The sequence below is a fragment of the Schistosoma haematobium genome, chromosome 1 (assembly GCF_000699445.3).
Source record: "Schistosoma haematobium chromosome 1, whole genome shotgun sequence".
NCBI classification, from domain to species: domain Eukaryota; kingdom Metazoa; phylum Platyhelminthes; class Trematoda; order Strigeidida; family Schistosomatidae; genus Schistosoma; species Schistosoma haematobium.
The window spans coordinates 4,688,259-4,713,041 of record NC_067196.1 but is presented as its reverse complement, the minus strand read 5'-3'; the positions used below and the strand labels follow the sequence as shown (position 1 = coordinate 4,713,041).

General features: G+C 31.6%; 1 protein-coding gene across 1 annotated transcript; it reads right to left on the bottom strand.

The window, feature by feature from the left end:
- On the bottom strand, positions 1-23,012 carry MS3_00007089 (uncharacterized protein). The gene is made up of 4 exons (XM_012944420.3): positions 22,785-23,012; positions 7,135-7,277; positions 4,392-4,513; positions 1-279 (listed from the first exon to the last, which is right to left on the bottom strand). The coding sequence occupies exons 2-4, from the start codon at positions 7,242-7,244 to the stop codon at positions 212-214; spliced, it is 300 nt and encodes a 99-aa protein (XP_012799874.1). The 5' UTR covers positions 7,245-7,277; positions 22,785-23,012; the 3' UTR covers positions 1-211.
- Positions 23,013-24,783: the final 1,771 nt, after the last annotated feature.

The window sequence follows — 24,783 nt, the reverse complement described above, 5'->3', positions numbered from 1 at the left end:
TTTTTTTATATTTATTTAGAATGAATAGACGTTTTATTCAAAAACTTTATTCTTTTTTACATTTGAAATGTTTCATTTTGTAACTAATTTTTAATTGATAAAAGATGATAAAATGAATTACATGTATTATGTATATATACTGTTTAATAATATAGAACTTTTTCTCTCTTTAAAAGTACTTCTTTCTATTCTTTATATGACTTCATTGAAATTAACCCATAAAACCTCGACGTTTGCCAATCATTCCTCGTCTTTTTAACATAATTCGAAAATAGGTCGCTGAAATTTGTAAATATTAAAATAAAAAAAGGAAAAAATAATATCAGTTTAGGGGTTGTGGAGATTGATAAGTTTTTAATTGAGATCATGAACCGATTGATGTTAGATCACCATTGAAAACCTGGAAGCAGTGGATGGCCGTTTCGCCCTATTGTGGGACTCCTCAACAGTGCGCATCCACGATCCTGCTCGCGGGATTCGAACCCAGGGCCTTTGGTCTCGCGCGCGAACGCTTAACTTACTGGACCACTGAGCCGGCATCCAATGGTGTTAATGTCTAACCGCAACCAATCCACGAAGTTGCGCGACCATCTTCCATTGTACTGAGGGAGACACTGCTGAGGAGTTTCAAAATAGGACGAAATGATCACCCGGTGCTTCCAGGTTTTCAATGGTGGTCTAACATCAGTCGGTTCATAATCTCAATTAAAAGTAATAATTATAATTGTTTTTTAATAATAGCCTTAAATAAGAATAATTGGTAAGACTATAATTTATAGATGACCTTTGAGTGACATTAAAGTGAACTTGAGAGTCTCCACCTAATAACTAGGGCTAAATCACGGTTATAAAACAATGTGAGAAATTTGAATTATAATTCACAGTTGATTATTAAGATTAGGAATTAGATTAAGGTTTTCATCAAAAAAAGTCTATACAGCTAAATGGATGAATGAATTTCATGGCAAAATCTAAGAACTGCTATTTTCAATCTCATTGAATCATCTCATCAATTCTTTAATTTTAATCATAATAGATAAGTATAATTGATCATTATAAATTCATTAAATAAACATAATAGGATAAAGAGTCGGTTTCGAACTGATAAACTACGTTTGTCTTTTTTTCATAGATAGTCGGATTGTTTTTGCGAATATATTCGTTGACTGTATAGATTTCATTAATGTCTTATATCTTCATTACACAGAAAAAGAAAACTATTTGGCGGAATAACTTCAAACGTATTGTTCACCTTTTCTTTTTCTTTTGATTTATCTAACATCAATCATACATCACGAATATGCATAATAATAATAATAACAAGTAGTAGTAGTAGTATAATATGCATGATAGTTTTTAACGCCTCTTTATCGGTAAGGCGTTATCTCTTATATTTAATTAATGGAAATAGACAGTTTTATTTCATTATTTAGTTTGTTTGTTTTTTGTTTGTCAATTATTCAATTACGTAATTATTTTGAATCTGTAATGTTATAGTAATCTAACTAGACAAAGTAATAAACATTCAATAACAAATACGTTCATTATTAAATATAAATGTTTACCAACAACCATAATGAGCGTTAAATTGATTAGATTATCCAGCTTACAGAATGTAACATCATTAAAGTCTTTTATACAATCTGTTATTATTTTTTTCCTTTTTATATCATAATAACTTAGACTCTATAGTTTTAATAGTTGAGATTATGAGTCAATTAAAGCTAGACGATCATTGTGGAAAACCTGTAAACACTGGATGACCGTTTCGTCTTATTGCAGGACTCTTCAGCAGTGAGTATCCACGATCCCAACTCGCGGGATTTGAACCCAGGATCTATCAATCTTGCACATGAGTACTTAATGACTAGACCACTGAGCCTGATTTCGAATCTTGTGAGTCATGATCGTGGATACTCACTGCTCAGGAGTCCAATGATGGGATGAAACAGCCGTAGAGTGCTTTCAGGTTTTCTATAATAGTCTACCTTCAATTGACTCATGATCTCAACTATTAAAAATTTACTAATATCCACAAAATCTCTTCTGATGTTATACTCTATAATCTGAAAATTTGATAATATTTTAATTGACCGACTCAAACTGTTATATTTTAGTAGGTTACTATTCTCATCTCACGGTATTTTCTCATCAATGTTTAGTGTATCGAGGAATAGTTTTGAAGTATGCATTCTTATCTTTACACTACTATGAGGCTTTTCAGTAGTGTGAACATAAAGATTTCACAGAATTTAATCATTTCTTTTCAGCTGATCATATGAATTTATTACTTATATCCAATTAAATGTGACTAAATAAAAATAGTCTATGTGAACACGAACTCATAGAATTAATGATATATCTTCATAAAGTAACCAAAATTGTGTTTTTTCCTCGAAGTCACTATAACAAACCTGGGAACATTGCTAGTTGTGATATTACACTATGTTATACTGATCATACTGCTGTGTTTACTGAACCACAGTGGGCAGACTGATGTGTTGACCAGAATTCCTGTGACAGGTTTCCTATGCTAGAGATGTATCGAAGCTGTGGTTAATGTTTCTGTTACTGTTAGACACTTTGAGCAAGATAATTTTTACAAAGGAGCTTTCATTGTTTCTGTAGACGTTATCAGAGCATAGTGTAGAAGTAAATTCCTTACTTGCGTTATGAACTCAAACTATCAGTAAAATCACACGGTATTTTATCATTGAAATCCATTTATCCTGACGAGTACAGACGTAAATTTGACGGGTAGAGTTACAATTCTGGGTTGAGGAAATTTTAAGAATATCAGGGAATTTCTGGAAACATAATAATCAGATCAATCGACAAATATACGGAATTATACCTTGTCTATCACACATTTTCTTAAAAGGTCAATCAACAAACTGAATGGAATTCAATCAAACAAGAACTTTAACTTGAATAAAGAAATATGAAAATAATTGAAGTCCACGAGAACAACCAATCACAGACAATGACGACAGAACTACATTTTTCAAGGTTCAAGGAATAACTAAACAGCTTAATGATGAATGAATATAACGACGGTGATTTTGTCTAGAATAACAAGAGACCAGAGAACTAAACAATATCAGTATGGTTCATGTTTCTAATTGTGATTAATTTTTGCATTTCATATTGGATACTTCATTTTCCACGTATGTACATCAGGTAGAATATGAAAATTGGTCACTGGTGAAGAGTGATCCCATTTTTTTCTCAAAATCTTATGAAGATTCTCTAACCGATGACCTAACTGTCAATTAGTTTTGTAATAGTTGAAACACTTAGTAAGGTTTTAGGATGAATACATCAGGATAATCTGAATATCTGCAGATAAGTGACTACACTTTGAAAAGTCATGGATTTTATGTGAACTATCATGGACTCCAAAGAAATAACTATTATATTTAAATATTTGTTAGTATGCTGGGTTTTTAAATCAACGATCCTACTGACAATCGAACCAGTGGACTTCTATCTCACGGCGAGAGTTCAACCTTTAGATCACTGAGCTAGGATCCAATAGTATACGTGTCTAAATACAATCAATCTGAGGTAGTACGAAATCATCTATTGATAGAGATGAATAATTGTCTCATACCTGACATGGTTGAAGTCGATCAGTCAAGGATTCTGACTGGAACTCTGGAAACTACCTCTCGATGTGAATAACTAACGAGTTCATGATTATCATTAATAAAATTAATATTCGATAGTATAAAAGACGATATTGTTTAAATAATGACATCAATTTGAGGTATTACTTTAACTACATATCAGTAATTGAGTTTATGATTAAAGTAATTGTTCGAAAAGTTAATTACGTACATTAATCAACATTACTTCCATTGACTGTAACGTAATACAATCTTAAATCATTAACTTGTATTTATACATAGACAAATTCACTAATAAGCACATTAAAATGGAAACACGAAGTAGATGTGGCCTATAGTAATAAATGTTTGAAATAATACAATATATTATCATTGTTTTCATTCAATGAAGTATGATTTATAAACGATTCTTTATTTAATTAATTTAAAGATGAATTAATTGTTATTTTCAGACCCACACTTGCACAATTCCTTGATTCATGAATAGTGACTAAAGTCATGTTTGTCTAGTTGTCAAGTACCTACCGGATTCCGTTAATCAAGTTACAACCTGGATACTAGTACAAGTGGTTTGACATCATATACATTATATTGAAATGTTAAATGTTTGGAGCTATTCTACAGGAAACCCTGTTTCACGAGAAAAAAACTGTAGTTTATGCCTTAATCACTAAGTTATTCAGAATAGAATATTGATTTATCAGTTAATAACTGATTAAACTAAAGGTATGAATTAAAGAAATACAAAAGAATGTTACTTACAAAGACAATCAGATATATCGACTTCTGTTTCAGAGTTTTGATCACAAAAATTACAGACATCATGAATTGAAGGATTGGAACAACATTCATTCATAGAAATTTGTTCACTTAACACACATCGTCTAAAAATATAAAACAAAGTATGCATTATATGTGAATCCATTTTTTATCCATGGTAACAATAATATAAGTATAATTTCAAAAATGTATAGATATATGAACAATTATGTTCCACTGCTAACCATTGTCCATCTTTGTTTATAAAGCTTTTGACCTCATTGCACAAGAAAGTGGCTATCAGGACTCAGTAGCCAAATGGATAACGCGATGGCATTTGAAACGAATGGTAATGGGATCGAGTCACGGAGTGAACATCAACTCTGAGATCCAGATACATCAGGCTGACGAGTCTTAAATAGGACGAAACGCACGTCAAATTGGATTCTACTACTAGCCAGTATCCGTCTTTGCTTCTAATGCTAATATCGAGGCAATTCGCACAGGATGCACATATGTCAATAAGAGATTGATCGATTGCAGTTCTAAATAACAATGGGGAGATTCAAGTTAACAACACCAAGTGAATTATATTAATTATAAAGGACGTAATTTTGTTAGATTTACTTGTATAATACTCTGGAAATGTATTAAATATGCAGTTTGTAATTAATATTATCATTCCTAAGTTAGCATGGTGATATATACCTTAGACTCACATTACTGTAACAATTTTTATATGTACCTTGAAGATTTCAATGTCATTCTGTAATTAAAACATTGAAACATCGTAAGCTTTTTATGGTGTCGGTCTCTAAATTACGAGGTTACTCGAAAACCTTAAACTTCTATAAAACTATAAACTCAAGTTTAGTAATAGTTATATTCTTTTATTTCATTTACAGAATCATATATCAAAAGACTGAAATGCCAGTTTACTGGAGGAAGTTAGAGGGAAGAACTGAATAAAGGTTTCATGCTGATTGATAGTGATCAGTAAGGGATTTCTTAACGAAGTTCTAAATGATGTTTCTTATAAGTTCGAATTCCTCATCACTGAGCTGTTTCAATTGTAAACCACTTCTTGCAAAACTGATTTATAAAAGGTTTCAGGTTACTGTTAAGTAAATAAAAATTGAACAATATGACTGCGAGACTATTATTTATGGACGAACCAATCACATATAAGATAACAGGTTTGAGATTTTGGTGCGAAATTCACTCATGCATTTGGTTAAATTGAGTTTTGGCATTATAGCTTATATTAGTTCATGATGAAAACCCTAAATATAATTATAATTCCTCATACAGGTTTATAATCTTCATTTGGTTCTAGTTATTAACTGGACCCTCTCAAGGTTACTCTAGTGTTGCTCAAAGGTCGTACATAAATTGTAGTCTCACCAATATATTTCATCTAAGCAATGAGTATTAAAAAGTGATTTGCCTTCGTAAACCTTTAAGTAAACCTTAAATACACTAATCTTCAGTAACTCGCCATACTAGTTTCAAAGCAAGCTCATAAATAGTATACTAGAATTCATAAATATTGGTATATGATGTTTATGAATAGTGAGTAAATGTGAGTTTGGATGATGACCGAACGAATGGATTGAATCTGAAAACGTAGAGCATTGTATTTGGACTCATTATTTCGATAATATCGTGTTCCTATTGAGAAGTGAATGCCCTAAATTAGATCTTGGGTGATTGTTAGTGTAGAAAACGATATTAGAAAGAAATCATTTCTTCTGATGACTTTTCATTTGACTTTACCTATCCTTAAAATTGAACTGCACAAACGTTTGTAGCGCGATCAAGCAAGGTAATGTAAATGCAGATTTAGTGTAATAATACGAAACGAATATCAATCATTCAAAGAGCCTTATTTATTATATAGAACACCTAAATGATACTCGTTTCACCTATATCATAATGATTATTTTTAAGAAGCATAAATGAAGTTGCACTTTTACGTATTGAATCTTCACCACAATCATTGTGTACAGTGAGTGATCTTGAAGAGAATGATTCAAACATATAATTGATGGTCAAAATAGATTGAAGATGATCTTTATAAAATACATTAATCAATTATGCAGGGACCTTAATCAAAAATAATTATTATAATAATTTAAGGAATGAGTCGGAAGGTAACAAGTTCGAATTCTCGCATGCTCAATTGTCTTAGCCCCCAAATGCCCTGGTACAGATGAGAGTGGAGGTAGTCAGCTCTCTCTCTCTAAATGCTCTCAAATGACCACGTACATACAACCACTCACAGAGAAGTCCGCCTCACCGCCTTCTCGCACAACGGGCGTTGTTTACGAAATCGAGATGACGGAGACCGAATGTTCGGTATTTTAACCGAATTGGTGAATACGGAGAGTTTACCTATGGGAGTTGGAAAACCCTGACTCCAAACCAATGGTGTACATGGGCCGGCCCCAAGATCCTGATGGAACAAATGGCCTATGAACCAGTCTTTGGTTACCGGATACCATGGGACTGCATCTCCTGACATTGCTCTACTGTCTTGTGGATCAAACCCTTAGGTCAAAGGCTTAGGGTGTAGCCCCCTAAGAAAACGACCTGTTTCGGTTTGGGTACACGGGCAGTATCCCATCTGTCACACAAGTCGAATGATTTTATGTGGCGCATATCTATTTGGTGCCTTTTTGTACCAATGCTTATGTGTTTAAATAAGCAAATGATTAAACAAGAAATAGGCGATGAATCAACTCACTCGCAAGCTCCAATATTGCATTTAGAGTATTTCGCTTTAGATATTGAAATAGTTAAGAAGGTAATAAGCATACATAGAAGTATATAGTCTTTTATTCGTTTGTAGAACATGCTTAATCTTGTCTTTAAGTTGTGATGTTCTTGCTAAAATGAAAGAAAATATATTGAGCAAGTGTTGTTTGAATACTTTACATTGAATATAAATTAAATTACATTAAGTGAAACTGTCAAAAAACAAGTGGCTATGGTGTCCATCCAATAAACAGGACTAAATGAGGGTCATAAAGCAATCTGAAGGATAAGGATTATGATTCACACTTGATGATTAGGGTTAGGGATTAGATTTATGGTTTTCATCATGAACCGATATCGGCTATAATGTCAAAAGTCTATCAAGCCAAATAAATGAATGAATTTCGCGACGAAGTCCAAAATCTGTTATCTTAAACGTGATTGGTTCGTCCATAAACTATAGTCTCGCCGAGACTATTATTCACTATACGTTTTTTTATTCTTCTTCATTGATACCACAGGTCTCTTTTGTTATTTAAATTAATTTGTTCGAACAATTTCTTTTAACCCTGAACTGATAGCTCCTGGGTTCGAATCTCTCCAGGCGGGATCGTGGATGCGCACTGCTGAGGAGTCCCATACTAGCACGAAATGGTCGTTCAGTCCTTCCAGATTTGCCATGGTAGTCTAGCTTCAATTGTCTCGTGAATTCAATCATAAATTACTACAATCTCCACAAACCTCTTCTCTGACTATAACTTCTTTTTTCTCTTTGTTTAAAACTTAAAAGCTATTGATATTGTATTTTATTCTATAAAACCTGTTAAGTTTATATTGCTATGTAGAACTGAAGGTCTCATATACGACTAGAGGTTAGCCATTGATATTGTGGATGGTTCGGCATTACTTTGGCAAGTTTTGATGACTGTCCATGCACAAAATTGGTTTGCTTGTTAACCGATTTCATTCATAATGGTAGTTGCTTTTCAATGTTCTCAAGGGCCATTGTCAGTGGGATATTTTAAGGCTGACATTATTGAGTTTGACTATCGTGTAAGTGGAACAGAACAACTTTGGCCCGTTCGTTCTGTGCATAATTGATTCATGCGATCATTGATCGGAATAACTATACATGTGATGTGAATGTGTATATGAATAGTGCGAATGGTCCACCAAAGTTCTTGCTACCTGTGAGGTTGCGCCAAAGGATTGAGATGTACTATTCAGATTGTAGCGTTGATGTTTATACGGTGACTGGTTCCCCTGTGAAGCGGGATCGAGCCGCACTGCTCAGGTTATAAAATTTAAGCCTAGGTGGTGTCTGGTTTTTTTTGGAAACGGGATTGAGACGTATCATTTGAGCTACAAAATTTACACCTGGGTGATGTCTGGCTCTCCTGTTAAACTGGATTGAGCTGTACTGTTTGGGTTGTCACGTGAAAGTCTGAATGGTGTCTGGTTCTCTTGGAAACCAATGTAAAATTACCCTGGCACACAAGGATATATTTTATAACTGACTAAGTTTTTATAAACTCATTCTATGATTGTGATTTGAAAAGTGTAATGACTGTCTACAATGATTAATATATCAACGTTTTATTCCTTTGAAAGAGAATAAAAATCTGATTTACTAACTTTCCTTAAGGGTTAGGCGAATATTTACTAGTGAAATAAATAACGAATAACTGAATAGACTATAGCAGATGTATATTAAAAATCGTTATCTTCCTTTCTGGTTTCTGTTTAGAGACTTGATCCCATAAAGTACATTTAAAATGTTCTCTTAAGTATTCAAGAAGATTGTTGATTGAACCATGAAATGATTAAGAATACTTCAGGATATTTTGTAGATTTTTGAAATGGCTAAATTTAAACCCATTTATTTATCATACCTGTCATAGAGACGCTATTATCATCAAGTTGTATTCACTTTCTTTTAATATAGACAATTACTTTGTATACTTCTGAATCTGTTCATTGATTTCATCTTACTAGTTTTACTGAAAATATTCAACGATTACAAAAACTTCCATTTGATACTCAAAATGTTTAGTTACTTATCTAAAAAAAGGTTTCAATAGACTAGTATGTATGTCAAACAAAAAGTGTAATTTGAGTACACATTATTATTGATAGTAGATTGTTCTAACTTACACACTTATACAATACATCCAAACTGGTACTTACATCTCACATCTCTTCATATATAATACATAATTTGAACATTTTTTTAAAAACCAACTATTATGAAATTCACTTGGTATTACCTTATATGAATCTTCCCATCAATGTTTAGGGGTGCAGTTGATCAGTCAGTCTCTTATTAGCATATGTGCATACTGTGCGTATTGCCTCGATATAGCCAATAGGAAGATTCAAACAGACAATACCAAGTGAATTTAAACTTCATTCCATTGCACAAGTAGGTGGCTATCACGACTCAGTAGCTAAGTGGATAACCTGGTGGCGTTTGAAGCGAACAATACTGAATTTAAGTCTCAGAGTGTACATCAACTCTGAAATTCAAGTACATCCAGTTGACGAGTCACGAATAGGACGAAACGCGCGTCAAACTGGATACCATTATCCATCTTGGAATGAAATATTTAATGTGTTTTTTTCTTGCCGATGGCTCATTTCATTTCTATTTCATTAAATGATATTTAATGAAATAGAACAATTTATATTTCGAGTCTATTTTTCTCCTAGTTTTACTAATATACATATTGTTTTATTTTTACTTTTTCTCCATATCACTAATTGTAATTAATTCAAGTGTTACAACAATATCTATCATTAGTTCTTTTAATTTAATCAAAGTAAATGTTGTTTACAAAGTATGTATGCTTTATTATAATGATTTTACTTGATAGTAATTACCGAGTTGAATATTAAAAAAGAAAAAAGATTACAGTAGGTATTCTTATAAATAAATAAAGAATATAAACATAAAGTGCCGATTAGTATCTATAGACATAAAAGCCAAATGATAATAATAATAAGTTTCCAACTGAACAATTTCAACCAATAAATAATAGTAAAAATGCAGTTCACACTTCGTTAACTAGATTTTTTAACGGGGGGGCGGTTAGGAGTGAGGGTAGGGGTGGGGTGATGGAAAAGAAAATTTATTCTTTGATCCGTTATGTTGTAATGTTGTAATCTTTTAAAGACAATAAAGGATTTTCATTTTGTATCGTTTATATAATATGTATATATATATGTTTAACTAGAAATCAGTCATGCAAATTAATTGTTCATACACTTAGTTAGATTATAATGGTTGAATAATAAATAGTTGCTTAAGTCTAATTTAATTAGTTTCTATTTAAAAAAACACATGGATATTTTAAAATAACTGTGAGGACGGTCCATAGATGAACACGAGGAAGCGTTAAGAAGCTCAGAAAGAGCTGAAGATATTCCATCCAATCATGTTTTGGATGAATATTCTAGAATCCCTATGTGTAACTTCCCTATTAGACAAATGATAAATGGTTATTTGAATAAAATGATTATACATTGGGATAAAAGAAAATGTATACCAAGAATTTATGTGATATGAGAATTATAAAACTAGTGAAATGTCCACTAGTGGAATTTTATCATAGATTTATAGTTAGATCTTGAAAAACTTTTTAATTTTGGCTATATCAATCAGTAATAAATACCAGTTAGGATGAAAGGAAATGTACTTGGGATAATGTTTAACACAGTTGAATGGGTATAACCGTTCAAACTCAATTAAAGAGAAAACCAACATTCCTTTTATTCAAATCAAATACTTCTCAAATAGTAACTAGTATTCTGTTATCTGGTACAAAGTACTAATTACATTTAACTCATCAAACCTTAACTTGAAACTATTAAACTAAGTAATTTGACAAATGCATAAACTGAAATGATATAAGCAAAAATGGATAGTGGTTAACAGTGGAAATCAGGATGCTATATCGATGCAATATGCACAGTATACACATATGCCAATAAGAGACTGACTGATCAATTGCAGTCTTAAACATCAGTGGAAAGATTCAAGTAAAATAATACCAAGTGAATTAAACTTCACCTAATTGCACAAGCAAGTGGCTATCAGGACTCAGTTGCTAAGTGGATAACGTGATGGCGTTTGGAGAGAACGGCACTGGGTTCGAGTCCCAGAGTGAATATCAGCTCTGGGATGCAGGTACATCCAGCTGACGACTCTCAAATAGGAAGAAACGCGCGTCAAATTGGATTCCACTGCTAGCCACTATCCATCTTTGCTTATACTACTTTAGTAGTTCTTATATTTTCTTTCTCTGAAATTCGATGATGACAGAGGCTACTATCATAGGATTTATAGGTTAAGTATGTAAAAGGATGTTAAGGAAACAAAACTGAACGTAAACAGTCACAGATTAATTTGAGTGATAGCTGATATTTGTTTGAAGACGCTTAACACACATTTCCTTTGTTTTAGATATTCACAAGCGAAATGCTTCTATTCAAGAAATCTTTGCTATACATATACATATTTTGAGTAAGGTGATTATTATTATCATAAATTTGTAATAATCATTATAAAAAAATACTGGAAGATGGATTGTTTATAAAATTAAGTAAATATATCCTGTTACAGGGGAAAGTACTTTTAGGTTAGACAATAACTTATAGACGAACCAATCAGGTATTAGATAGCAGGTCTGGGATTTCGGTGCGAAATTCATTTATCCATTTGGATAAATAGAGGTTTGGCATTATAGCTGATGTCAGTTCGTGATGAAAACCTTAAATATAATTCTTAACCTTGACCATCAGCCGTAATTATAATTCCTCACACAGGTTTATAATCTTCATTTGGTTCTAGTTATTAACTGGACCCTCTCAAGGTTAGTCTAGTGTTGCTCAAAGGTCGTCCATAAATTATAGTCTCACCTACTTTTATTACAAATACTTTTAAGTAAACGTTACTTCTAAATTTACATCCTGAATTAATTTTAGTTAGATAGTCGTTAAAATCTGGGAAGCACTGATCAGATGTTTTGTTGTATTTTAATAATTCTCGGCAATATACAATCACTACTACATCGGAGGTCAAACCCAGAACCTTCAGGATTTGTGTTAGAACTTACAGTTTAGATCATTAAGTTTATATTTATTCCTGTTTCTGAATTCAGTTCTATGCTAGAGAACATTATCGTTGAGTGTTTTCTAGATTTAAGGATAAAATGACTAAAGTAAGTTAGCTATGTAATTTATAAGTTGAACAGTTTCCCACCAAAAACATTGTATTACTAGAAATAGATATCACAATTAATATTAAGAACAAAATGATTGTTTGATATTCATTGATCTTAAGTCGATTATTTACTGATCCTCCCTTCATGGTGTGTACTTATGTGATCGGGTTACCAATTATCCCTACTAGTTGTATGAAAATTGACTGTACATAGACTAATCAACTTTACACTCAATATTTGGATTGTCATAATTAACTGGTTTTTAAACTCACTGACTTAAGTGTCATCTCAAATTTGAACAAAGAAAGGAAACTGTATGTAAATAATAAATCAGCGTAAATATGGTTACTGGTTACATCATGAATTTTATGCATACTAATCGTGTTTATAAACGATTTCTTGTCTGTTTTGATGAAATAATCTACAAAACCTGAAAACCGATTTTTGTAGTGATTCAGATGAATTCAGAATACTCGAATTAGTCATTAAATCTGTGTTGGATTGATAAAATTTGACTAGTACTAAAGATTAGAGAATAAGATAATGACCACTTATTAGTCATCAATTAGTACAAACATCATGATACTAAGTTATACCAATCATGATCCTTACATCACAGTATTAACTTTTTTTCTGAATGTATAGAATGTAGATGAAAGCTTATTACTGAAATAAAATAAAATAAACTTAGTAGTTAAGTTCACGAGTCATTTAAAGCTAGATTACCATGAAAAACCTGGACGACCGTCTCGTCCTAGTATGGGACTCCTCAGCGCTACACATCCATGATCCCACCCCACGAAATTCGAACTTATGACCTATCAATCTCGCACGCGAACGCTTAACCTTTAAACCACTAAGCTGACATCCAACGATGTTAATATCTAACTAAAACCAATCCATAGTCATCTAACTTCAATTGACTCATCAACTCAACTATTAAAATTACTATAATATCAACAAAACCCCCTTCTCTGATAATGAAAAAGTTAATTATTATTTATTTCAACTCTGCCTAGAATCCCTCTGGGGCTAGAGACGGTCCTAAGCCCGGATAAAGGGGGAAGGTTGGTTATGGAGTTAGCGACCCCATCCCGTAGAAAACTAACTCGCTAAAAAAACGCTAACCGGAGAATTATTTATTTCAATAAATTATAATGAATGAATTTTATTATAAAATAAGATGAACTTTAATAGTTGTATATAAGAATCATTACTTAATTCATAAAAATCCCAAATACATAAAGCCTTGTGAACTTTCATGATGTTCATTATTGTTATTATCATTATTACTATTATTATTATTATCATTAATATGATTCCCTTTGCTTTTCGTGTTGCAAACAAAATACCCATTTTATGATATAAAAAACTCTGTGTATGATGACATATATGTATATATACACGTAACCCAATAACCTCGGTAATTAACGAAGGGAATATAAATTATTCCTCATATACCTATTATTATCATTCGACTTCAGTTATTTCTTATCTTCTTTGAAGTGGTAGCTTAATGATTAAATAGTTTCATCAGATTTAAAACCCTACCTATTTTGAGCAAAGATAAATAGTGGCTAGCATTGGAATCTAGTTTGACACGCGTTTCGTCCTATTTGGGACTCGTCAGCTGGATGTACCTGCATCTCAGAGTTGATGTTCACTCCAGGACTCGAAGTCAATACCGTTTGCTTCAAATGCCATCACATTATCCACTTAGCTACTGAGTTCCAAATAGGACGAAACGCGGGTACTGGATTCCACTACCAGCCACTAGCCATCTTTACTTAAAAAGCTTTTAAATTAAGGCTATATCAAGGCAATCCGCATAGGATGCACATATGCCAACATGAGACTGATCAATTGCAGTCCTAAATAACAGTGGGAAGATACAAGTAAAACAACACAAAGTGAATTCTTCCTATTTTAATTTGGATAATAATGTTTTAGAAACAATTTAATCTACTTATACTTAGTTACAAGGTTTGTCATATTTTAAAATATGTCAGTAATTTATGGCTTATTTACAAGATATTTAATTAATTTATGAGTTGAATTCATAAGTCAATTGAAGCTAGATCAGCATGGAAAACCTGGAAGTATTGGACCGCTGTTACATCGCAAGGCGGGATCATGGATGTTTCATACTAGGACGTAATGGCCGTTCAGCGCTTTCAGGTTTTTCATGGTGGTCTAACTTCAATTCATTCATGAATTCAATTTTAAATCACCATACTACCCATAAAATCCCACTCTAATTTACTTAATTGTCAAGTCTTGGTAACTTTTGTAAATGTTCCAAATAGTCTAAATGTATTACATGAGGATATAGTCAAGATGAATTCAATATATTTTAGGAATTTTGACAAATTCGAAACAGTAATATGACTTTGTTACTCATTTTCAACATTTTAATGTTCGTCAGTCTCAACTATTAAGGTTAATGTCATACTGTGTCTTATCTCTGTTCTATATTTCCCGTTTCATTTCAAACATCAATTGTAACTTCTTTAACTAAAGCATGTCAGAACTTTGTTCCTAGTCAAATGACTATTCGTAACTTTAGTTTGTTTGGAGTTGATGAGGAAACTTGATGTGGATTAGGAATTCATGTTATACTGTAAATTTTGTTCTGACCTTATTATTGAAATGTTTAATTCAGTATTATATAATTCCAAAATAATCATTTCATTTTAAAGACAGTTTATACCATTGACTGGCTTTAGTTGAACAACCATTAAAAATCAGAGAACACTAGATAGCTTTCTTGTTTTAACATGAAGGTCCTCAGCACGATTCACAAACGATTCCATCAGTAAAACAGTTCAAAAAAAAACCATGTACTTCAAAGCAAGTCTTATATATTTAAATCTCTCCTTATAAAATTAATCACCCGAAATATTAGGTGAACAATAATAACTGTAAAACCTACATACACACTTTATTTACTATCAAGGAAGAGGCAAGTCGTAAACAATCATATCAATAGTTGTAATCAGAATTTACCTTAATTCAAAACATACACAAAGTAGTTTTGTTTCAATTACATCCACTTATACAGGTGTTAAAGAACTCATAAAGTAGTTGAACAATCTTCTCCTTTACGCAACAACATTTTATTCATAAAAATATTGTAGAGATAACTCAGAAGGAAATCGATCCTAAATTATTTTACATTTCATTGAAAGAATACATCAAAATTGTAATTTAAACGAAAGCATAATATTTAAATCTTATAGCCTATGAGATGTATATCATCACAGACAGAAATGTATTTGATGTGTTTAAGAAGCTATAAACTTATTGAAGTTATTTCAACATGAGATGCATTATGATTTAAAGGTATATATACGGACTAGGATCAGCCGGTAACACAATGAGGAGTTGTTATATTTACGTTCAGGACAAACATAAACCTAACGTGTTCTAGTAATAATTATGAGCAATTGCGGTACCATGGAGGTAGATCTTTTTGAAGTGCTATTGAAATGATATGAATGGTTTACCAGGTATATTACAATAATATTTATATAACTACTGAATAACAATGTGCTGGGCGTCCTTTAAGCCATTATATTCATGAGTTCGATTTCATATTGGCATTTAACGAGTGTCAGGTTATGACGTAACAGTTGTCTATTACCCTAAGTGGGATCATAAAATTCATCTTCATATTTTTTTGTTTAAAACCCATTTAACATGCTATCAACTGCCCTTATTATAGAATAATAAATTAAAACTTTCGTCTGAATTTGATCGAATAGTTTCACAGTATTTAGGCACCGTGTTGATGTGAAACATTAAAGAGGAAGAATAGGTCATACTACCAGACAAAACGTTGGATATACTTCAAATTCATCCACTGAGATTTTCACAAATACAACATTCTTCCTAATTAATGCTCTTATTATAATGATAGTCATAAATAAGCATATGACAATTTACATTTTCTTCAAGAAAGAAGACAATCAGTAAAGTAATTATGCATATTTAATTAAGAGAACAAAAAGTTTAGTATAAGTACGACCACTAATCAACTGTCAATTATTCGTTGTTGTTAATGTTGTTGTTTTTCGCTAAACAATAAATTGAACTCATAAATTGAAGGACAATTAATGATAAAGGTAGCTTTAATAAATTCAAAACCAAGTTAGTTACTAACGACAGCAAAATAATTCATCTTCTTATAGTAGTAATTATTTGTGTGTTTTTTTGGGGTGGTGGAGAGAGGGAGGCAGGGAGGGAGAAGGAAATAAGGAGACACATGGAAAATAGATTTTCTTTTTTAAAAAAAATTACTCAAAAAAACTTTGTTCAACAAAAAATCTTCATCAACATAAATTAACTTCATAAACTACCTGTGAAGAAGAAAAAAAGTGAACTTTTCTTTTCTATAGTAATAACCAGGTAAAATAGACAGAATTAATGAATGAAATTATAAATCACCAAATGAGACAGATTTATGTAATAAATATTCAATAGTTTACGAAAGAGAAGGGTGGGTGGATGGGTGGTTGGCTTTTTGTGTATAGGAATCATTTATGATTCGTTAAATATTGTTATGTAATAGTTGAAGTAACCAACTGTTCATTAGTTTTGTTTGTTTGTTTGTTTTGCATTCAGATCAAACTTTAAGTGATTTGATACATAAATTTTAAAAAAATTCACATCGTAACAATATTTTATAACCATTTTATTAAATGATTGTAAATTATAGCAGACAATAATCAAAGTTTATTACCATTGTTTATTTAAGATATAAATTTAATGGCTAATTTTAGATATTTTTCATTCTTAGAATTACTTACTTATTGTTTGATTACATGGTTCGGAGAGGGTAGATCAATTTGAAGATAGTTATTATCCTTGGACTTCAGTCTCATGAGAGTTGATACTTATGAAGGAGTTTCGTTCTCTAAGCTGGATGGTTCAGTCATAAAGCTTTGATCGTTCTTCTGAACAATATCAACACATAATACCTAAAGTTTGCGCTGATAAAATTCTATAAAAGAGCAGTGAAGGCTCTGAGAACAAAACTCGTCTATCTGAGCTACAAAACTTCTCTATCATCTCATTAAGATGTTTATAATCGTATGGGGAACTTACTTACTTACTTACTTACTTACTTACTTGCTTACTTACTTACTTACTTACTTACTTACTTACTTACTTACTTACTTACTTACTTACGCTTGTTACTCCCAATGGGGCATAGGCCGTCGACCAGCATTCTCCAACCCACTCTGTCCTAGGTCTTCCTTTCATGTTCTATACAATTGTTGTTCATTCTTCTCATGTTTCTCTGCATTTGGTTCTTTCGTCTTCCTCTTCTTCTTTTGCCTTGACGATTCCAAATGAGAGCTTGTCTTGTGGCGCGATTGGGTGATTTCCTCAATGTGTGTCCTATCCACTTCCAGTGCTTCTTCCTGATTTCTTCCTCCACTGTGATCTGGTTTGTTCTCTCCCACAGTAAATTGTTACTGATAATGTCTGGCCAACGGATCCGAAGTATTTTGCGTAGACAACTGTTATTGAACACTTGTATCTTCTGGATGATGGCATTCGTAGTTCTCCAAGTTTCCGTCCAATACAGTAGAACAGTCTTCACATTCGTATTGAAACTTCTGACTTTGGTGTTGGTTGACAGATAGTTGTTTTGAGTTCCAGATGTTCTTCAGTTGTAGATATGCTGACCTGCTTAGCCGATCCGCGCCTACACATCTGTATTAGATCCATTGTGTTCATCAATGATGCTGCCCAGATATGTAAGGATTTTTACAACTCCGCCAGGAGCCCTTCTGGGGCTACTGACGGTTTCAGGTCCGGGTGAAGGGGGAGGGCTAGGCATGGGGTTAGCGACCCCATTCCTTAGAAAACTAACTCGCTAAAAAAACGCTAACCAGAAGAAATAGTTCAAACCATTCTTAGAATAGTTATTATTAATTGGACTAAAGCATTTGCAAAGCCTAGATGCCAATAAATTTCTCGTTATTCTTATAAACTAGTTTCATGATTTTATTATAATGTGTTACGTTTATCGTGTAAGAATATCTGAGGATATATATATATATATATATATAGAAAATATCTAATATCAGCGAGACTATAATTTATGGATGAACCAATCACGTATAAGATAACAGGTCTCAGATTTTCGCGGGAAATTCACAAATCCATTTGGATAAATAGAGTTTTAGCATAATAGCTGATGTCAGTTCGTGATGAAAACCCGAAATCTAATTCCTAACCTTAACTATCGACTGTAAATCATAATCGTTATTCTTCAGACTGCTTTATAACCCTCATTTGATCCTAGTAAGTGAGTAGACACTCTCACCGTCAGTCTAGTTTTGCTCAAAGGTCGTCCATAAATTACAATCTCACCCTACTATCTTAAAACATTATTTTCAAAGTCGATTTCCTTATACTGAAAATTTACATTTTTGTGAATTAGAGCAATAGATGTAAGTGAATAATGTTTTCGATTAAAATCTTATAAGGACTTAGTTGGAAACAAAATTGTTCGCTTATATATGCTATTCCGATTATCCTATAGTAAAGTCGAACTTTAAGGAATTAATGTCGAATCCTAATGGAAAATATGAAATATCTGACTGTGTTACTTTCACTTTTCTTGAAGAACGACTATTCACCATTTCACTTTATGGTATAGTATGTTAGTGCTAGTCGAAGTCCCTTAGTTACATGTGTAAATGTTACCAAAGGACTAGCTTAAATCGACTCGTGAATTCAAATATTAAATTATTACAATCTCCACAATTCCTAATTTTCATAATTATGAATAATCTTAATTTGTAAACAAAGATGGATGGTGATTAGCAGTGGAATCCAGGACACATATTTCATCCTATTTGGAATTCGTCAATTGGATGTACCTATATCCTAGAGTTGATGTTCACTCCACAACTCGAGCCCATAACTTTTCACTTTAAACATCAACACGTTATCTACTTAGCTACTAAGTCCAAATAGTTACTAGTTTGTACAATTTGTTGTTTTTTTTTATTTTGTTTTAGACAGTCTTATCCATAAAGACAATAGAACTGATCTGATCAAATCAAAATCATCTCATTAATTTACAAATCTTTACCAACCTTTCATCAAGATCATTATTTACATATTTGTATTTCATTACATCATAAAATAAAAACATTGTTTACTTCCAAATACCTGTCAGTTATTTGCATAGTATCTATATATATTTATTTATTCACTAATTAACATGCATGATTTCCCTATGAACAAACATATTACATTTGATCAATAATATAAAATATTCAAGAATGTTTCTTTTTTTTCCCCCAATAATAAAGCTCATCAATGTTACTTATTCAGATATAAATATGATGAATAACAACTTGAAAGAGTAACAGGAGTAAGTAAGCAAGTAAGTAAGTAATATTAACATTGAATATATACACAGTATAATGACTGATATAAATCATTGAATTATAATACATTTATTTATTCAACCATAATTAGAATAATGAATTACATATGATTCAATGAAGTTATAGTGATTAGTTTAAAGTAAAAAGAGAGAAAAGAGTTGTATTTTTGTTTGATTATTGTAATATACATTCAACTAACATTGAATTAAATAATTCTATTCTGTAATTGTTTATTTCCAAATTAGTATCCTTTAATGAAAGATAGATAATGACTAGAAGTGGAATCCGCGATGCATATTTCCTCCTGACAAGTTCCGAATAAGACGAAACACGTGTCAAACTGGATTCCACTACTAGATACTATTCATCTTTGCTTATAAGGCTTGTGAATTAAGGCAATATCAAGACATACACACACTATGCATATATACGCCAATAAGAGACTAATCCATTGCAGTTCTAAACTACAATGGGAAGATACAAGTAAACAACACCAAGTGAAATCATGTGATAGTTTCATTCTTATTTTAGATCTTTCTTTCTACACAATTGATAAATATTGATAAAATAAACAATGTCTAATAGGAAACATCCAGTAAATTGGTTAGTTCAATGAGTTGTCATTGAATTAGTCTCTTTTAGATATACATAGTGATATAATTTTTTCGTACTATTGTTTTCTTTTTTCTACGCCTTATGAAATATTGATATACGCTTAAGTTATAAACGAATTAGCTTTAAACCATTCGGTATTCTGTAAAGGTTCTAACACATGTAAAATAATCATTCTATAGTCTAATTACAGATTTTACGGGAACTGAATGGTTCAATAGTAATCACTCCATGATACATTGTAACACTAGAATTATCAGTTCCATCAAGATTACAGAAAATCTTTGCTAACAAGAATCAACTATATCGAAACTAAGGTTCAAAGTTACCTGCCTATTATATATAACCATCTGACATCAAATTATGCTTCAAGTGTATGACAAACAATTCTGAGTAAAACACAAATGAATCGTTCTTGTAATCAGCCTACAAATTTTCATATTTTCATTCAAAGGAATCTATTGGCAGGATCGTGGATGTACATTGTTGAAGAGTCTTACACTAAGACGAAACATCCGTCTAGTACTTTCAAGTTTTCCATAATAGTCTAATTTTAATCGACTGATGAATTCAATTATCAAATTGATTTATTTGTGAAAACTCTGATATTTTAATGAAATAAAAATTTACAGATAAGTCTCAGTTAAACATTAAAAATTCAAAACAGCAAGTTCAGTGAAGGGATCTCTTTTCAACGAATTTTGTTAAAGTACTAATTCCATGAAGAAATATGAACAAGGAATAACCAAGATGATATAAGAGAAAGATTATAATACTGGATTACATAATAAGAATAATAACAATAGATCTAGTGAATGTAATGATATGACTAAAATGTTTTAGTTATAATAATTAAAGGTCATTAAACGTCATAGAGATGTAAAAATAAATAAGGTGATATGATAAGCATTCATGAATAAAATAATGAGAGTATAAAACATAAGTAAAGGGGAATGCAATAATAATAATGATAATAATTAAGGCCAAGGTAACGATAACGATAAGACGTACTTCTTTTGTACGCATAGTTCTGGTTTGAGCTTATGGATGATAAGAGGTTCAGCTTTTTTTAAGAGTTGGCTACCAAGAAATCTAGGTAGATTTAAACGAATCATATAAACAACCTTAAAATCAAACCGTGGATCCGTAGAATGATTACAGTCGATTAGCTGTTCAAATATAGAATTTCTAACTGCTTAACTTTCATCTTTGTAGAACTAAACTAGAACATATTCTTGTATCCGAGTTGGAAGCGAGCGCTGGCTATGGCCAATGTAACTTGCTCCACAAGAGCAGGTGGACTGGCAGATGCACATGGAGGCAAGCAGATGCGGAAGCTTATCTTTTATGGATACAGAAAATAAGTTCCTACTAGTGAAGGTTATTCACAGTTTTGCCGCATTAAGTGTTCCTTTGATCGCTGTCGTTAGATAATTTTTGATTACGTTAGATGTTCAATCCCGTTTAAATTCCAGACTTATAAAGAGGTTTTTCTCTGGGATGGAACAACTAGATTTGCTGTCAAAACTACTTCTATTCATTTTAATCATCATATTATATTCACTAAATCTATTGTTATTATTTGTATTACGTAATCTAGTATTATAATCTTTCTATTATATCATCTTGGTTATTCCTTGTTCATATTTCCTCATGGAATTAGTACTTTAACAAAATTCGTTGAAAAGAGATCCCTTCATTGAACTTCGTGTTTTTAATATAGAAATTTAATCAAAATTACAAATTGAACTATTTCTTAAGCAAGAATACTTTAGTGTTTTTTCAGGGAAACTAATGTATTACTATTAATCTGGCAAAAGTAATTTCAGTTAACAATCTCACAATTATCAACATAGTCTAATCATTGGGATTTATACTTCACGATGTTTAAGTAGATATTTAGATGGTTATATACAATAGAATAAAACAGAATAACAAATACATCTCGATTGGTTATTTAAGATTTTTCGTTCATATTTACCATAGAGAAATCTTCCAATGGGTATAAGTTTGTCATAAACATTAAAAAATGGAACCTTAAAAAGAATAATTTTACAGTATAAAGTTAAGTATCATAATCTTTTTTTATAAAACTTATTAAACAAAAATGTGTTGTTTCATTACTTGAAATCATGAGTCATTTGAAACTAGACCATCACCATGAAAAATCTGGAAACACTGGACGGCTGTTTCGTCCTATTTTGAGAGTACTCAGTAGCGCACATTCACGATCCCGCCTCGAGGGATTTGAACCCATGACTTATCGGTCTCATGAGCAAACGCTTAACCTCTAGACCACTGATTCATGATATTACCTAATGAAATTACTATAATATCTACAAAATCCCCTTCTGATAAAAATGTATTAATTCAATGTTATTAATATAACTTACTGGTAAATGGTGAATTACTTGTACTTTTCTTTAGAAAAACGACTATATTTCTACGATGAATACTTCAGAAATCTTTGAATATTGTGAGAATACTGAAACGTATTGTTAATTATTATCTTATAAACACGTATGTATGTATGTGTATATATACTCCATGTAGTTGATTTTGATTGGTTAACCAATCATTATAATTGAATACTGAAGAATTTTTCCCCACTTATTATAAATCCTTAAAACAAAATGTTTATGGTTGAATTAGCTTGTTTTTATAAAGAAATATATAAATGAACATCTAGTATTATGTTATTGAAGGCAGCCTGTTTGAATATCTGGGCTACCTGTTCCTACCATTTGGATATTTGAATAAGTTATCTGTTTTCTTGTTTGTTTTAACACATCATTATGTCTATCGGTTGCATAACCTATTCATCAGGTACGTTTGTGAAAAGTTAACGACATTTCGTTGTACAAGTTAAAAAAGAGCTCAATCAGAGACACTGTGGTTCCTGGCAATATGTATAAAAAAGAATATATACATGAATCAGATGTCGATTGACTGGACTGTTAACTTCTAACTGGCAATCACTCATTATTTATCACAAGACTCGATTAAGAAATAAGGAATACTTTTTTGAAATACTTTGTGATGAGAATTCTATATTGTACCAAAAATGTAATATTGAATAAAGGCAATAATAAACGAGTATTACTATAGAACATAGGAACATGTGATCCGTTACAATTTAAATGGTTGAATTAGAAAAGTCGAAGATAAGATTTTGCAGTACAATGTACTCAGTGATTACAATAACTTATTGTTTTATGAAAATAGTTTCCGTTATGAATTGTCATCATAAGGATAACAAACTGAAAACCAAAGAAGACTGGACAGCTTATCTTACTATGAGATTCAAATAAGCTCATAAATCAAACTTAATGTTTTGATATTAAAGTGTTAGGCACTTGCCACAAGTCAAGAATGACCAGAGTTTGATTATTAGAGGGAAGATGTGGATCCACACCCTTAAGGAGTGTCATACTATGGTGAAATATTTGTTTAGTGCTTTCTGGTTTCCAGCAAGATCTCAACTGAAATCAAGACACCTCAAATTAATTAAAACATCTTATAGTTTCCGAAGAAACTTGATCACAAAAGTCAATCAAAAGGGTAATGAAGACAAACTCAAACTATTATTACTGTGATTTAGTAGATTCTAAGTAATTGATTGAACTCAAGCTTATTCCACATCTTATATAAAGGCCTTGTTTTACTTGTGTTTAAGCTTATAGATACTAAAACTGATGCATAAGTAGAATTTTTTATAAATAAATCATACAAAGGTTTTGTAAAAACTTTTAAAGGTATGGATATGGCTAAGAACCATTAAAGAAACAAAGTAACCTAGAAACGATCTATCCAACATAATAAACTAATAAACAGACCATCAAATTTCGATTTGTTGTTTCGTGTGCAACATAGCACTGATTATCAAATGAACCAAACGTGAATAAATTGGTTCAACAACAAATTCACATTGACAGTTTAACGATAGCATAGCGTCGTAAAAATAGAGCTAACAATAGTCTCTATGAGAAAGAAATCATCTAAACTAAGAAAATAGTCTAATAAGCATTTAGATAGCCTTAGAAATCGATAGAATATTTTTAAGATGTTTCCAAAAAGGAATAAAAAATTTAAATAGTGTTTATACCTTGCCATCCATGGACCAATTTGGCACCTAGAGGCTAAGGTTCGAAAGAATATAACAGGATTTTCATAGTAATTCTAACTCTACAAGGAATATATATAATGTATTCTATTATTTGTCAGATCATCAGTGTGAATTACTGAAAGAAGTTAAACAACTTTCCAGTGTTTTCTGATTTTCAATAGTTTACCAGTTGACATCACTTGTAAGGCGGTAGCTCAGTGATTAACCCGTTCGACTTCCAGTCATTAAGTCACAGGTTCGAACACCGTCTTACCTTATTTTTGTTC